This window comes from Phoenix dactylifera, unplaced genomic scaffold (assembly GCF_009389715.1).
Source record: "Phoenix dactylifera cultivar Barhee BC4 unplaced genomic scaffold, palm_55x_up_171113_PBpolish2nd_filt_p 000097F, whole genome shotgun sequence".
Taxonomy (NCBI): domain Eukaryota; kingdom Viridiplantae; phylum Streptophyta; class Magnoliopsida; order Arecales; family Arecaceae; genus Phoenix; species Phoenix dactylifera.
The window spans coordinates 1,110,227-1,126,606 of record NW_024067681.1 but is presented as its reverse complement, the minus strand read 5'-3'; the positions used below and the strand labels follow the sequence as shown (position 1 = coordinate 1,126,606).

General features: G+C 34.8%; 1 protein-coding gene and 1 long non-coding RNA gene across 2 annotated transcripts; one reads left to right on the top strand and one right to left on the bottom strand.

The window, feature by feature from the left end:
- Positions 1–503: 503 nt before the first annotated feature.
- On the bottom strand, positions 504–9,684 carry LOC120104762 (MLO protein homolog 1-like). The gene is made up of 14 exons (XM_039116505.1): positions 9,543–9,684; positions 9,178–9,235; positions 5,454–5,683; positions 4,077–4,193; positions 3,456–3,516; positions 3,292–3,377; positions 2,436–2,510; positions 2,226–2,314; positions 2,102–2,151; positions 1,978–2,018; positions 1,721–1,894; positions 1,280–1,315; positions 1,066–1,194; positions 504–966 (listed from the first exon to the last, which is right to left on the bottom strand). Exons 1-14 carry the CDS (start codon positions 9,666–9,668, stop codon positions 598–600), a joined length of 1,641 nt encoding a protein of 546 aa, XP_038972433.1. The 5' UTR covers positions 9,669–9,684; the 3' UTR covers positions 504–597.
- On the top strand, positions 9,669–15,417 carry LOC120104763. Its single transcript, XR_005507136.1, has 2 exons — positions 9,669–10,155; positions 15,147–15,417. It is a non-coding gene; the product is annotated as an uncharacterized LOC120104763 (long non-coding RNA).
- Positions 15,418–16,380: the final 963 nt, after the last annotated feature.

Below are 16,380 nucleotides of genomic sequence, written 5' to 3'. Positions count from 1 at the left end.
ATGTTGCTCCAGGTATCATGAAACTGTTATTTTATCCTATTATCTATAACTTTTTATTTTTGAATTTTAATTACTAAAATCACCTTTATAAATCAACAAAAATTATAGCAAAGTTAGATATATAAGACAAGACATATAATATTAAATCATGTAGACAGGGCCATTACATGTATAAATGAATAACCCTGTTACTTGCATGTTCAACTTGTTAGCCAACCTTTGGATATCTTTGAATAGGTAACTCTTACTACTTGGTTACTGAGTCCTATATGTTAAAATCGCCACTTGTCCCAAAAGCTTAAGATGATAGGATGAGATAGATTTATTTATATATTTTATATTTTCTTACACTCCTCCTCACATGTGGGCCGGACTTTTCTTTAATCTCTGCTCTGATACCATGTTAAAATCACCACTTGTCTCAAAAGCTTAAGTTGATAGGATAAGATAGATTTATTTATATATTTTATATTTTCTTACACTATAGTTGTCCATGAACAGTGTTAAGTAAAGTATTGTTGATATCTATTAGTGTTCAACTGATATTTCGTAGTCTTTTTACAAGCAGAATTGATGGCCAACAGAAAGGATGATCAATTATTGTGGTGCACTAAAAGAGAAATCACTATCGCCAACATTTGGATTTCTACCCACAGAGATAGGTCTCGTTGGCTCCGAATCCCCATGATTGACAAATGGAGGGGCTTCCATTTCAGAGTTGTCATTATCTGAATGGTAAAACCTTGGTGAACTCGGGATACTTTCTACATCTACAGAGTTTAACTTGTATTTGTGCAGCAAATGTATGGGCGATGATCCTTGACTAGGTGTATTTTCTCCACTCAAATATCCTGCATCTGACTTTGCATCTCTATGCTTCTTTCTTTCTTTAGCTGCTTGTCTCCACCTGATAAGAGCTTTGGCTGTTTGTTCTTCAAAAATGGCCTTTTTCATATGTGATCCCATCTATAAACATGCGAAAAGTAGTTAGTATAATCAACCCTGCTATTAAAATATTTGCTTTAGCATTAGTGTTGTTGAATCTTTCTAAGGCAATGAACTTACTTGTGTCACCAATGCATAAAGGGGGAAAGTGATATAACTACACAAAAATTGAAGAGCTAGTCCCATTATGATCTTCGCTATTGTAAGTGGCAAGTTGTCATGCATGCATGACTTTAAACTGAATGAATACTGCACAAATGAAAATACTAATTTAGATAATCCATCCATTATAATTAAGAATTTAAAATGAGAAAAAAAGATGCTATTAACATACCCATGTCCATAAAAAGTGTGCCATTTGGAATGCATTCTGTGTAGATAATAGACAAAAAGAATTAGTCCAAAAAGGATATGGACTGAAATTTTGATTCAAGAATAAGTCATCAAGGGGTTCACAATATTATGCTTCAGTTAGGGTTTCGAATATAAGATGATAAAGTTTCAGAGACATTAAGCTTAAATACATACACATATAACACAAAAGGATGATAGGGGTAATTTCTAGCGTGTTCGGACCTTTCAAAATTCACTTCAATATTATTGTATCTTAATACTTTCAAGCCTACTATACTTATTTAAGTTTTTTAAATAAAAATGATTAATATATCACAATCAACAATTATTCTCAAATTTCAAACACATATATGAATAACTAACCATTTCAAGTTCATTTAAACAAGAATTTGCTGATGCACACAAAAGTTGGCAAGATTACCTCAAATAAAGTTAGATGTATTAGATAAAGGATCCATTGAGGCCGATTGAACCAAAAGAATTTGTTACTTGGTTCTATAATTGGTGCTCCTTTAACCACAGTGGTTCGCCCTTGAATTTCATGGGCCATCTCCATAATAACAATTTCTAACTTCATGCCAACTATCAAGAGGATCTACAACAAATATGAAAATTAATAACATGACAAGTTTCTGAAGTAATTAATGAGAATGGAAAGCTTGTGAAGAGGGATCTTACTATGAGAGGCACGAAAGAAATCCAAACAAGTGTATACCATCCTATAATAAAATAAGTGAGATGATTTGAAGGATCTTCCATTCATCCATTCCAGATAAATAGCTAAAAAGTTAAGATCACTTACCATAGACATCAAGTAGTAGTATGACGATTGCCATTAACCACAATGGAGAGCTATAAACAAACTTTAATGTTAGAGACATGAAGAGTAGAAACTGCAAAATAGTCACAATTTGGATAGTGCCGACCTGATGCCGACAACAACTTTGAAATCATCTTCTAACGATCTCTTTATGTACTTATGAAAGTCAAACTTGCTATTTGGTGATAAATGAGCCTGTAATTTATTCATTTTTGGCGCAATGTTAAGAGGAATAGCTAGTTTGAAAAAAAAAGATACTATTTTACTGTAAAATAAAAATAAAAGTAATATTTATGATGAAATATATAAATATTACAGTGATAAAACCATGGCGCATGGTCAAGTAGTCCACCTTCGTTACCGATCTAAAGAACTGCCTAAAAAATGCCACCTGATAGTGCAAAAGAAAAGCAATTACAGATCTTATACGATAATTTATTTGCATATAATAATGAGAATACATATTGTCATTGGTTCATATCATTTAGAAATAAAAGTTATCATTTACCCTCTAAAGATAGAATGTTATCTATCCTTATATTTTTTGTTATATTCAAGTTTATGAATCCATATATAATGGGAGTAAAGAAAATTGTAATTTTCTAACAATTGAAATGTTTATGATTTAGGTCTATTTTACAGTAGAATCTAAGTTCACTACAAACCCATCTACAATATAGAAAGAGAGACTAATGCCCTTGTTACAACACTATCTTGTTAAGATTGGGCTTTGGAAACAATTTTATGTAATCCATGAAACTTGTCCTCTTAATCCTCTACCTCTTGTGAATTGCCAATACTTTAGATCACATAGGAATAAAATTTGCATACCAGTCAGTACTGGTGCGTACCGACTATACCAAACCGCACTAGTACTAAATTAGTATACTGTACAAGGGACATACCGACATTCGGTATGCTAAACTGGCCCTCTTACCAGGTATTACCGATATTATAATTGGATGGTACCAATACGATGCCTGTTATCGAGACAACAAATCTTGCATAAAAATTTTTCGTTTTTTCTTTAGGAGGATAACGTACCTAAATAAATCCTAGCTTGGAAAGCTTTTATGAAATGAAATTGGTCTTTTTAATATCAATCAACCAACCTATATCTCATGTCAACTTTTTGTTTTAAAAAAAACAAGGGGAGAGTAGAAAGGTCTCACCATCCATCTAATGCCAGGAGTACTTGAAAGGCCCACATGTCGCTTTACGAAGGATGTTTGGTGAGTAAACCTGAATCTTGAGGGATCTGCAAAGGATATAGTAATGTGCATTAAAAGAATATCCACATGATAAAAAAGCTAGCTTGAGAATACAATGTGTTCACCATTTGAAAATTGATATTCTAGTGATGCTGTCTCAGCCTCCCAAGTTTTCCACTTTTTCATCTGTAAATAGTAACAACAAATACTAATTGAAAGAACAAGTAATTGAAGCTAATTTAAGACTAATCTGAGCATTAGTAATCTAAAGAATATTTTATTGTTAATATATTTCAAAAATACTTGTTATATAAAAATATGTTAAAATGCTTATTTCAGATCTTTATTTTACCCATTTTCACTTGCGCAAATAAATTTGTAGGAGTATACACAATCTGCTATTTCAAAGTTTTATACGTCATATCTTCTAACCTTCATCTATTATTTTTTGCCTTTAATAGAATTATTGAGTTTATAGAGTATACTTATTTAAAATATATTATATTTTTGTATAACCAACGGCCGCCATAATGAATGATTATCAAGATACGTATTACTTTAGATATCTATAATCTAATATTTTGAATCTTGCCTTCTTGAACATGAAAATTACCAATTCCACTTGGTTTGAGATAATTTATTTATTTTTTATTTTTTAGAGATATTTTATTTTTATTGTTGCATATTTTTATTTTCTTAATTATAAATTTGTTTTAATATTTTTACTTTATAATTAAATTACTCACTTTTGCTTGGCCTAAAGCCATTGTGAGGATACTGTACAGGACATGAAAAACAGCAAGCACGAATATAAATATATGCAATTGGTGAATTCCATTTTGTGAGATCAATGGCACTTTGTCCTGCACCAGTACAAGTCAAAAAGAATATTAGTGATTTTTTTTTATTGATAACATTTAGAAAGAACAATTTCTTATCTGAAACAAACTAAAATAAAAAATAGCATAAACAGAGCTTATTATTGGCATTAGATAAACCATGTCTAGAAATGTAAGAAGTGCACACAACATATCTACACATGGTTGTACAACTTATCATATATTCAAATAATGTAATATATTATTTTGCATAATAAACTCAAATGTTGCTGAACCCATTTATTGCTTTTACATAGTGAAATGATTTATTACTTGTTTATTTTGTATGATGCATGTAGATTAGTTTTGATGTAGTGATCTTTTTCTTTTCTTGTAATACAACTATCTACATTTGCATTTCACTTTTTATAGTCAAGAACTAAAAAATAACAAGTCCTTTCATACATAGGAATATATATATATATATGAAGAGTGATCTCCGATAAATAAATTAATTACTAATATATATTCTTGTTTTGTACTCAAGAGCCTAATAAGTTGTTATATTCTTCCAATACATTTTTGTAACTTTTTTTGCTGTCATAACTATATTGACCACTAGTAATTTATCTTTTGAAAAAATATTTTGGTAATTCATTTTATGATTTTAACAATAATATGGTATGTCTTAACTTTTTTCAAATAGTAGCTTCATATCAATGAAATTCGATTTCACCTTAAGCCTTAACACTGCATGTATTATTTTAGATTCCTTCCTTTACAACAATAATAAAATTATCTCAGATAAAATGTCTTTAATTTTCTTTTGTCTTGCTGTTTTCTTCTCCTAAGGTGATCGAGATTGCATAATTTTGATAGAAAAAGAACCTTCTGTTCCTGCTCTCTCTCTCTCTATTTCTTTCTGTGTGTGTGGGATAAGAGAAAGGGGACTAGATGACTAATGAAAAAGAACATGCTCAAGCCCTTGAGCATTAGCTCTAACTAAATATAGTAAATCATTAGGAATGCTGTGAGACCATATACAGCTATAGTTTTTTATTAAATCTATACTTAAAAATTATCAATTTTACAAAGATACAAGATATCCTTAATTCATAATAATGCCAAAAACTAAGCAAAGAATTCTTATAGTAACTCTTATTTATTTATTTTCTTAGAAATGAACAAGTAAACATCCAATGAAGTTTCATCCACTCCGAAGAAAAAATCAAATTGAAAGTTATGATAGAAAGTAAAATATAATACTACTTAACTACCCTGAAAAGGAAGTAATTAATCACTTGCCTCATACTTAGAGCAATGATCTACTGTTGCTTCAGCTAAAATACGATGCCAAACTACTTTTTCTTGGTACCATAGTAATCTTCTTCGACCATCACCATCCTCCTTTTCAACATCATGTGCTTTCTTGCATGGGAGCATAATATCTCCAGCTTTTGCAGGGATACATATTTTAGATATTGGTGCTTGTCCAATTGTAAGAAGTAAAGATATGAAGCCTAGTAGCATCAACTCTGAATATTATAACAAATTAAAGGGTCAGAATATATGCATGTTAGTCTATCAGTATAAGAAAAAATTAAGCCATTGATCAAAAACAAAGATGAAAGATGGAAGTATCTTTTCTCTCAAAGGTTAAGGTACCTTAGTTACCCTAGGCATGAAGCCAAAAATTTATAGGGCATTAGGATTTTAGGCCAAGACTATATGAGATGAGTCCTCATATCATGCTGTATTATATCCTTCCTAGCATCCTAAACTTGCAAGTTTTCCAAAAACCTTAATCAATTTGATAGGATTTTGAACTTCTCAAAATAGGAAACTTATTGACCTCTAAGCTAACTCATAACTAGTGAAAAAGATTCCCTTTGTTGCATCATTAAAACAGTTAACAACCTTTATTTATTAAAGAACATTACAGTTTTTTTGACAAATAGCTTGACTCATGGATGCAATTGCTATACAAAATACTTAAATTTTCAAAAAGAATAATTATAAAATTTATAGATATAGGATCATGGTTCTTATGTTTAGAAACAATTTTTAACTTATTTTTCCCATTTCGTGCACTTATCCTATTTTATATTTCTTAAGTGATTGTTATTAAAATATGTTCTCTTAAGAAATGATTATCATTAGATGTATCATCAAGAAGTACCAAAACCTATTAATTTCTTATTTATCTAGAATGAAAATAGAGTTGTCGTTCACCCTTCTCCAATAATGTATGCATGGCCTTATCTTAAATTTGTTTATTGCCTACCCAAATGTTGCACAAAATAGCTAAATAACATATTCTGTGAATGTGATAGAATACATGGATAGATGTGACCCTTCCATCGAACTGAGTAGTGTTTGTTTTGTTTAAGTAATTTGATAAATATCCAGTTTTGAAGTTGCACTTTTCTTTTACTTTTCTTGAAAGAGCATGAAATAATTAAGAGGCCTGTATTTTTTAAAAGATCAGAGTATTTATAAAGTTGTGGAAATTGAAGATGCATAATGTACTGATGCATCATTTAGGCCTCTTGTCATGCTAGAAAAATTACAAAAAGATTCTCGATCAATTTAGTTACAAAGCCTTCTGAGCTCAGATACAAAGTCTTAAATATAAAATATATTTAGATTCTATATTGCATTAGCCTAAATGCCTATTAGTTAACCAATCTTTGTGTCTAAGTAGGTATCTAGATATGTCAAAAACATTGTTTTGACTATAACTCAAAATATAACTAAAAAAGCTATAAAATGACATTCAAATCAATAATCTCTTCCCCTTAAGGTTATAGGAGTAAATCCTTGCTTGATGCTACTTGGGTCAAAAATTGCAATAGCTGAGATTGGCTTTAGTCCAATTCTTTTGATCTCTTGATGGTGCAGCTTGGCAAGACAAGTATTACATAATATACTCAAAATGATATAACACATGCTTCTAAATCTCATGTTTCAATGACACTTGAAAAATTATAGTTATTATGGCATGTCCTGTTCTTATATAAACTTTTGTGACTTACTAGGAACCATTTATTACAAAATCACCACTCAGGTTTATTTTTCTAATATAACCTAATCCAAGGCTTTGTTTAATTCATTAGCTTAATATTTGAATACTGTAGTTCATTTACAATAAATTGAATTATCTGGAGTCACCAATACTTCTTTTCATTTTGCAAATCTCATGATTCCTAGTAAGATTCTATTTAGGTATTGTTGGGGGGAGGGGACGGACCTTGGGACCTTTAGTCCCATACTGCTTAAGTGATGAAGAGGGCTGTGCCTTAAATTGGGGAGGGCTACCCCTTTCTTTTCAGAGGCCCCTTTTTTGGGACAAAACCGTGAGGAAGGCTTCGACCTGCTCCAAAGCGGACAATACCTCTGGAGAGAAACACGGCTGCTTTTCATCCTCATCAGTTGGCGCGCTAGGTAGGGGTCCCCCCTTATACCCTATAAAACCGCAAGGTGGAATCACAGCCCTCTCTGTCCCGAGGGGGCTATGTTGGGGGGAGGGGGCGGACCTCGGGACCTTTAGTCCCATACTGCTTGAGTGACGAAGAGGGCTGTGCCTTAAATGGGGGACTGCCTCTTTCTCTTCAGAGACGCCTTTTGTGGGGCAAAACTATAAGGAAGACTTCGACATGCTCCAAAGCGGACAATACCTCTGGAAAGAAACACGGCCGCTTTTCGTCCTCATCAGGTATTGGGAATACAGGATTGTCATGCTGATTTTAAGTGCACAGAGTGTTACTTATGCGTTTGATAGGACATGATAATGTGAATTAGGCAGGCAATGGCTTGAATATGAGTTAATAGTTTAGATAATTTATGTAACTTCGCCTATGAACCTAGGAAGTTTAGAAATTGTGCCTTGGATCCAAGGTATTGGCCAAGATTTTGGTGCCCAAACCCGACTTGTCTTCATGATTAATTATTTCTTTTCCCTTTCGTTTAGAGGAGATGGTGAGGCAAGAGGCTAGGAGAGAAATGGGTGCCCATGAAGAGACAAGGTGAGAGAGATACACAAAGGGGGGCAAAAGAGGAGGAACTCGTTAGGTTCGTAGGTTCAAGTGTTGGTTATGCTGGATTGATGGAGCATGAGGTGAAAGTGTTAAATAGATTAGACTTTGCTTCTCTTGATAGTAGGGGATATCTACTTCTTTCGACTCCAAAAATCAATAGTAGAAAATCCAAATCAAAAATCTATAAAAATACTGACAAATGAAAAATCACATGTTTTAGTGGTCTTTAAGGTTGCATCTTATAGAGACAAAAATGAATATTACATTCAAATCTCATACTTGAGCTCGAGTTCAAGTCTTGATCATAATTAAAAAATATAATTTAAACAAAATATAACCTAATATTATGTATTAAAATATTAAATTAATATATATTGTAAATAAAATCTAATATTATTAAAAAAATATTTTTAAGACTTCGAGCTGAGTATTTTGTTATACGAGATAAAATTGAAAAATTGTTCAAGCTACTTAAGCTCGATTGGAGTTTGGTAATAGTCAAGTCGAGTTTGAGCATTGTCTCATTTGCACCTCTAATATAAATTATCCTCGTGTACATATGCAATATATCAAGCTACCACTTTAGTTTCAAATTTTTTGAACCTCAGCAGGATAAAATTGGCTTTGGTTCATTAACCTATTAGTTAATCCATAAATCGTAGGCTTTAGAAACCCTTTTCTATTTTTTATTTTATCTTTTATTAGTTAATATAGCCTAACCCTGTTCTTTCACTTGCAGTGCAGAGTAGAATCTAACATGTCAAGATCTTTTTTCCAATATTTCTGCTCAAAAAATTCTACCAGATTCTTATCAAAGAATTGCACAAGCCCAGATGTCTAAAAGGTGATATCTTGTGTACTTATATAGAGGATCGATTTTAAGATGGACCTATCATCTAAACACTTATTCTTGTGTATTAAAACAGACATATATAGCTGTGCATAGAAACAAGATGTGATAATGAAAGAGGCTACTAAAGTTTGCGAATTACCAGCTTTGATTTTCTCCAATGCTTCATTCATAGCTTTCTTGTGACGCGTCTGAAACAACTGCCATGACACAACAAAACTAATTTAGTAGCTTAAACAGAAATATTCATATGCTAAACTCCAATCCAAGGGGGAATGCCTTCTCTCGCAAAAAAAAACTAATTTCAATCAAAGTATGCTATCTCGTTATCGAGTTTTATACCGGTGCTACATTTTTAATATATCGGCACATCCAGTATGGAGATTGGTTCAGTGTACCGAATATTGGTAAGCTTTTCAAACCACATACCAATATCGAATCGGTATGGTATGATACACTCTACCATACTATTTGGCGTATCTTGATTCTAACATCCACACCATTTACCTTTCCAAGTTTGTGGATCGCATGCTCCATCATCATTGAGATGATCACCATAACTGCGCAAACAAGCGCCACCGCCCATGTCGGCGTGTCTTCGAGTGAACGGTCTGCCGGGTTGCCGCCGGCCATGCCGGAAAGATGTTAAGAGCTCAGCTGCTCTGTTGCAAGATGGGGTAATCCTGCTCTTCCACAAACCCAAACACGGGCTATATGAACACAAGTAGCTGCCGCCGGGGCTGTTGGCCGTTTCTCGGACAATGCCGGAGAGCTTGTTCTGTGGTCAAAAGTTGTTGAGTTTCCTAGATTAGTATAATATTGGGCCGGCCATTAAGCTCCAAATGGACGGAATCATGGAGAGAAGCTACTTGCATTAAAAATTTGAAGTGGAGCAGGCGAATGGACGTGGAAAGAGTTTTGTAGAACTGGGTCCTTGTCCATTGCCCTTGTTTTGTACAATTAGGATCCAATTTCCTAAACTGGTTCGGCTCCCACTCTTCCTCCTTTTCCGTCTCTCTTCGTCGTTCTCTCTTTGTCCTCTCCTTTGCTCTCTCTTCGGAGATTACGCCAGAGATCAATTCGACCTCTATTGCGGACCCATCGGATTGGACGGAGAGAGGTACGCGGTTGCGATCCCTTTGAGTTCTTTTCTTTGCATTATTTTTTTTTTTTTTGTCTAGCTTCTGGTTTCCTTGTCTGCCCATTTTAAAGTAAACGATCTTTTCTTGTTCTTGATTGGCTTGGGCTGGTTGGTGAATCTATCAGTTATCTCTCACAATCAGTATGGAAATTTTTTGTAGGGTTATTTTTTTCTTCGACTTGTCTTAGCGTTTATTATTTTTTTCCCCGATCAATTGATGTATCTTCTTCTGATGAGACAAGATTGTGTGCAAGTTTTCTGTTATCCTTTGTGTAGATTATGAGATTGCTGAGATAATATTCTCGCTTTTGTTTTGTTTTAGGTGGATAGAAGAACTGCTTATACCCCTATAATCAAATAGCTTAGAAGGTTCTCATCAAATGGGTGGAACGATGTCATGAAACAAAAGAAAGGAAAGAAAAAAAAAAGAGTTATTGCTTAAGGGTCACAGTTAATCTGAAAGGATACTTGCTAAAAACCGATTCTTGTTAGAGCAAAACTACAAGACTCTAATTTTTTGATTGAACATACACACCAATTAGAGAAAACATGGATCAGAATTTGTTAATGCTGAAAAAATTTAAGCAAGCCAATGGTATGTGATATACTTGCTTCTTTCGATGTGTTACAGTACTTACATAGGCAAATTCAAGAATGTATCATCCAAAACCATGGTATAAATATTATTTCTAATCTTTCCATCTTGATCCTAGCTTGGTCATTATTGCTAAATCTATTAGGTGAACATTCTCTTGATGTCATGGTGTGCTTATATCTAGGAAATGAGTGACAAATTGGGTAATGTGAGGCCATATGAGCTTCTGTTTTCTTCTTGTTTCCTGTCTCCTGTCTCCCTTCTCATCAAACTAAGTACCCACTTATACACACACACACACACACACACACACACACACACACACACACACATATATATATATATATATATTGGATTACACAATTAACTCCTTGTGAAAAGGAGCAAACAATTTTAGAATCAATAATAAGCCATCTAAATTGAACATCCGAACCTTTTGAAGATCATCTATTTTACAAATCTCCAAAGTCAACATATTTCCCTGAAAATGGCCTCCTTAATTTTTTGGTTCCTTTTCAATATCCTCCAAAATCAAATGAATACAATGGGCAGCATATGAAGTCCAATACAAGTTGTTCCTTCTCTCCATCGATAACTATCCTTTTAATTCCTAATTTGGACCATTGTTAGCAACAAAGTGCACCACTCAGGACTTACCAATCTCTTTAACCATAAAATCAATTGATTCAAAAAAAATGCACTTATTGCTCTCGAAGTGATCACCGGCTTTGTTCATTTAAAAACACTATACCATGGCACTTCTAAACAAGGAAACTAACTATGTTCTATTTTGTGTTATCTAACCATCACATATTAGTGCTCAAATTGACTTATTCTTTTGCCTCTCAAATGTGTGCATATATATCCATGTTTCATTCACCTCCTCATTTGAATATGCAATCGAGATAGAGTCCAAAGTTTACACTAGGCTTGCCTCCATAAATTCAACCTTGCGGTGATAATAGATTTTGCTAGTGCTGGTGATGCGCAGAAATTGAGTCGGTACGTGTTGGTATGGACCAATATGACTGGCATGGACTAGTGCATAGGGTTTTAGCATCCTGGCATCTTTGTTGGTGCCGGTTTTACATCATATTTTGACTGTCCCATTTTGACAGTTGTTGAATTTATGGTATTGATACTTATCTCAAAGTGATACTTAGACTTTCTATCTTTGCATGTATCTTGAATTCCTCAAGATGTGTGGGTTTGGTTTTATTTTATTTTATTTATTTTTTTTTTTGCTAAGACGGATGAATCACACAAATCTAGTATGAGTATGTGTTTGGTTTTCTTAACTGTAATTCCTATATTCCCTATCTCTTATCCTTATCAAAAGCCTTATCACCATTGTTATTGCTGTCACCTACTGAATTGTAATTTGTTTTTCTTTCTTTTTGGTAAAACATGTGCATGTGTAAGTTTCTTCACATCTATAGAAACTTTATGATAGAGTGCCACATCTCGAATCCTCGCTAGATGTTGCTTTGGGCGGGCGATCCCATGTCTAATTTTCCTCTTACAATAGGTGTATTTTACTCTCTTGGATCATTACTTTATTTATTATAGTGCTACCACCCGATATCCAACTCTTGGTCAGGTATCCATCTTTGTGAATCCATAATCTTGTAGTCACAATAAGGACTAATCAAAGTAGCGAGATGCATGGTTTACAAAATGTAACATAATTTATTATTATGACATGTTGAAACTTGAGACTAATAATCAAGTCACAAATTTCATTTTTGCTCCATGCCTATCTTATGATAAACAAGTATTTAGCATGTGTTTTGCATGTGGGTGAAAGTGAAAAGGATGGATGGCTATGATATATCACCTAGTCTTCAAAATATGGATTTATTTAGAGAAAAAGAGGAGCAAAAGCATGGAGATTTAAGATTCACAAATAGATTTGTATATGTAATAAGAAAGAGATGGTAAGAAAAATTGTGAAGATGTTGATGTATCTATTTGTATTTATGTCTTGAAATCTCTTAAAATTTGCTACTCTTTATTCCTCTGTGATATTTAGAGTCTGGTATTTTTAATATTTTGACTCTTAAGCATATCAGTTATATTTCATTTGAATAACCCATGACCCATGTCACCCATCTAAATAATTTTAGTCCTACAAGCCAGCTTGGTTATACTAGAGGGGGACTCAGCTACCGTGATCAGCTGGATCTAGGGTGGCTTGAGTGGTGGTGGAGGAGGACATCCCCTAGATCTAGGAGTGGCCTTTCAAGCTAGGCATGTATTTAGGGAGGCCAGCGGGGCTGCAGACTGAGTGGCATCTTATGTGGCTTGTCGCTTCAAGGGCATCCTGTAGGCCGGAGAGGGGGAGTTGTCGAGAGCACTCCGAGACTTGCTGTTTTCTAATTTTATTGGGTGTATCTGTACTCGAATTATATGAAGCATCCATTTTCAGCAAAAAAAAAAAAAAAAAAACCGTGTTGTTATTTTATTTTTAAAAAGAATCATCTAAAGACAAAGGAGTCATACTATAACCATGCTTCTTCAGCAAAATATTTTTTTAAAAGGAAAGGGACTAAAATAAGTATTTCATTTAACACTTAACACTAAGTTGATAACACTAAAATAGTGCTAAGGGATCAATCACTTGCCTTCATCTAATGTGCCTTGAGTTTTACGCTTAGCATATTATTATGATATGATGGTGCACTTTGCAGAGATGAGAGAGCTTGCAATAACATTACAGGCAACCTTAAATAGGAATAATCAGTAAATGGGGTGTTTAGAGCCAACCCTAATAGTTTGGATATGGCTCTTTGTTTATAGTTATGTTTTTGTATTTGATTAATAATTGTCTCTTTACCCTTTGCTTTAAAGTTTTGTTGGTCTGTCTTTATGCTGAAGGATATTTGCAGTCTCTTGGATTGCTAGATCATAGACAAATAAGATTTTATAAAACATGCTTTATTAAGTTTTATTAATTCTTAGGTTTGGTGAGATGCCTGGTGGAGCATGAGGCAAATCGAGTATAATTGAATCCCATGGGATACCTCTGGGGAACCATGTTTTTCAAAAACATGGAAGAGACCAAATTTATCTCTCAATTGTCTCTACCCCCTCAAAGAAAAGCCTATGCCACCTAACCTTCTCCCTTCTTCTTCGAGCCGCGCTCTTTGCTCCTGCTGCGCCACATCTTCTCCACTATCGAATCCTACCTCAGATGCCACATCTGCCACTAATGTCTGTCTTTTTTCTTATCTCTACAAGTCCATCAGTTCTCCACTCTCATCTCAATCTCTAGCTGGTTCTTGAACCCACGGTTTGTTGTACCAAGCCATGCTGCTGGTATTAGGCATATCATAATGAAAAGGTACCATTGCAAGATTTGATATGGTGTTGAAATGATAAATGGCGGAATTGCTGCCTCACCTCTGCAGCATAACATTTGTTGATACAAGGGTTGTATAATATCAATGGACTACCAGTATGATGCCTGGTACTACATCAAACTATGCTCCTGTATTTCATGCTTTTCTACTCTTGCTCCTTTTTCCATCCACCCATTCTTCATCTCCTATCAAATAATACAGTAAAACAAGTTACAAACCAGTACCATTCTAAGAACATGTTTTTATAGTCTGGGATTTTTTTTTGTTTCTTGCAAGTTGCTGAATAGATTTGAAAACCATCTAGCGCCTTAGAGTTCTAAAAAAATTTAACAATAGTAAAAATGTATACAATTTTCAAGTATCCTAATCTGATAAAGTCTCTATGGTGATATGCTACTTGGATTATAGATTTGATCAGCCTGATCCCTTAAGTGGTTGATCTTACTTCTAGTGATACTCCTATAAAATTAAGATTTTTAATAAAGTTCAATTTTATTAAGCTATCAAGTTCATGTGATCCTGCTTGACTATTCTTAGAGTGTCACTAGGGTCAAGGCGTGAAGTCTTGAGTTTCATAAACAGACTCAAGCTTTGTTTGAGCTTATGTGTTTCTGCTCGAGGGCCTTTGGGCTTGTTCTGAATATGTTCCCAATTCATGTTATTTTTGTATCAAAGATGATTTTGAGCTTAAATTGTCCATTTAATAACACTCTCAGATGAATTTTAGTTGTCTGCTTATAATTTAAGGATAGTCATCGTGCGTTGATTTGTGGGCTATTTGATGTTAGCATGATGTCTTGTCAGCAAAATAGGAGCTGTAATGTTATAAAGCTTAACATCCATTACAGCATCACTGCCCATGGTACTTTGTTTCATGTATATATTCAACAATAATCGTGTTAGTTTGTTAATGTTTCTATAAGCATTCCTTCTTTTTTATCCCATTTTCTTTTTAAGAAAGTTATTGCGTTATTGTTTTGGTGAGGTACTTAAAACTTGTTTTGCTCTATCAGGTTTATCAATGGACCCATGGTCTGATGCTCCAAGAGATATCTTAGAAGTAATTGCTGAAGAACTAAAATTTTCCTCATTTCGGTGCTGTTTGCAAGACATGGCGCTCTGTTTATATGGAGAATCGTCATCATCTTCCTCAGAAACTTCTGATATGCCGTTGTCATCCTCGCCAACTTGCAGTTCCATTGCTTTTGTGCCCATATAAGGAAGACGCAGATTCATGCAAGTTTGTTTGCCTATCTGATGAAAAGGTTTATGGTGGATTCTTTCTGCTGGAGGCTATTAATAAATGGATATATGGATCTTCTTGGGGTTGGTTGGTGACAGTAGATGTTGGTGGTGAAGAGATTCACCTCTTGAATCCAACTACGAGGGCTCAAATACAACTTCCATCTCTGTGTTCTTTCACAAAACACACACACACAAATAAATAGGCTCGGTGAACCTGTTGGCTGCCTTTATATACGTAAAGCAATTATATCTGCAGACCCTTCAACCCATTCAAGTGACTGTGTAGTTCTGGCTATTACTGGGGACTCTCGGGCATTGTCTTATTGTAGAGTGGGAGATACCAAGTGGACAAACATAGAAGAATCTCCTGTGTTGCTTGAGGACATCATATATTGTGAGACTCGGTGGACTGTGCCTAGTCCACTTGATCGGCCCAGCCACGTTTGGGTCAACCTCATGTGCAACGCATGTGAGATGAAAATGGGAGGAAGATTCCGACTGGAGTCTTCTTCCTCCCTCCCGATCGTGGGGAGGATTCCTATTCGATCGTGATGGGATTGGAAGTCCATCACAATCTAGAGACCGCCGAATAAGGTTTGGAAAACTCTATTTATAGAGCTCCTCCTCTGTCCTTCGAGTTCATCGAGATTGAGCTACCGACTCCTAGCTTCTCCGATGTCTTCCTCGATTTGTTCCTAGAGAGAGAGAGCCGTCGGAACTCCGCCAGACCGAGGTAAGTGTTCCACATCCTCTTCTCTTCCTCTCTTGGTCCTTCGGTCGTGACCCAACTTAGCTTTGAGCCGGCTAATCGCCGGAATGTGATTCGAATGAGGGTGCTATGTTTCGGCCCGTATTTACTCGTCGTTGGCCGTGTGTGCTGCCGTTGGCCGTCGAGGTTGGTCGAGCCTACCTCACCACCTTTTGCCTTCATCGAGGCTGGCCACCACGACCGCCCCTGGTTCCGATCGAGAAGGGGGAACGAATTTTCTATTTTGGAGAAGA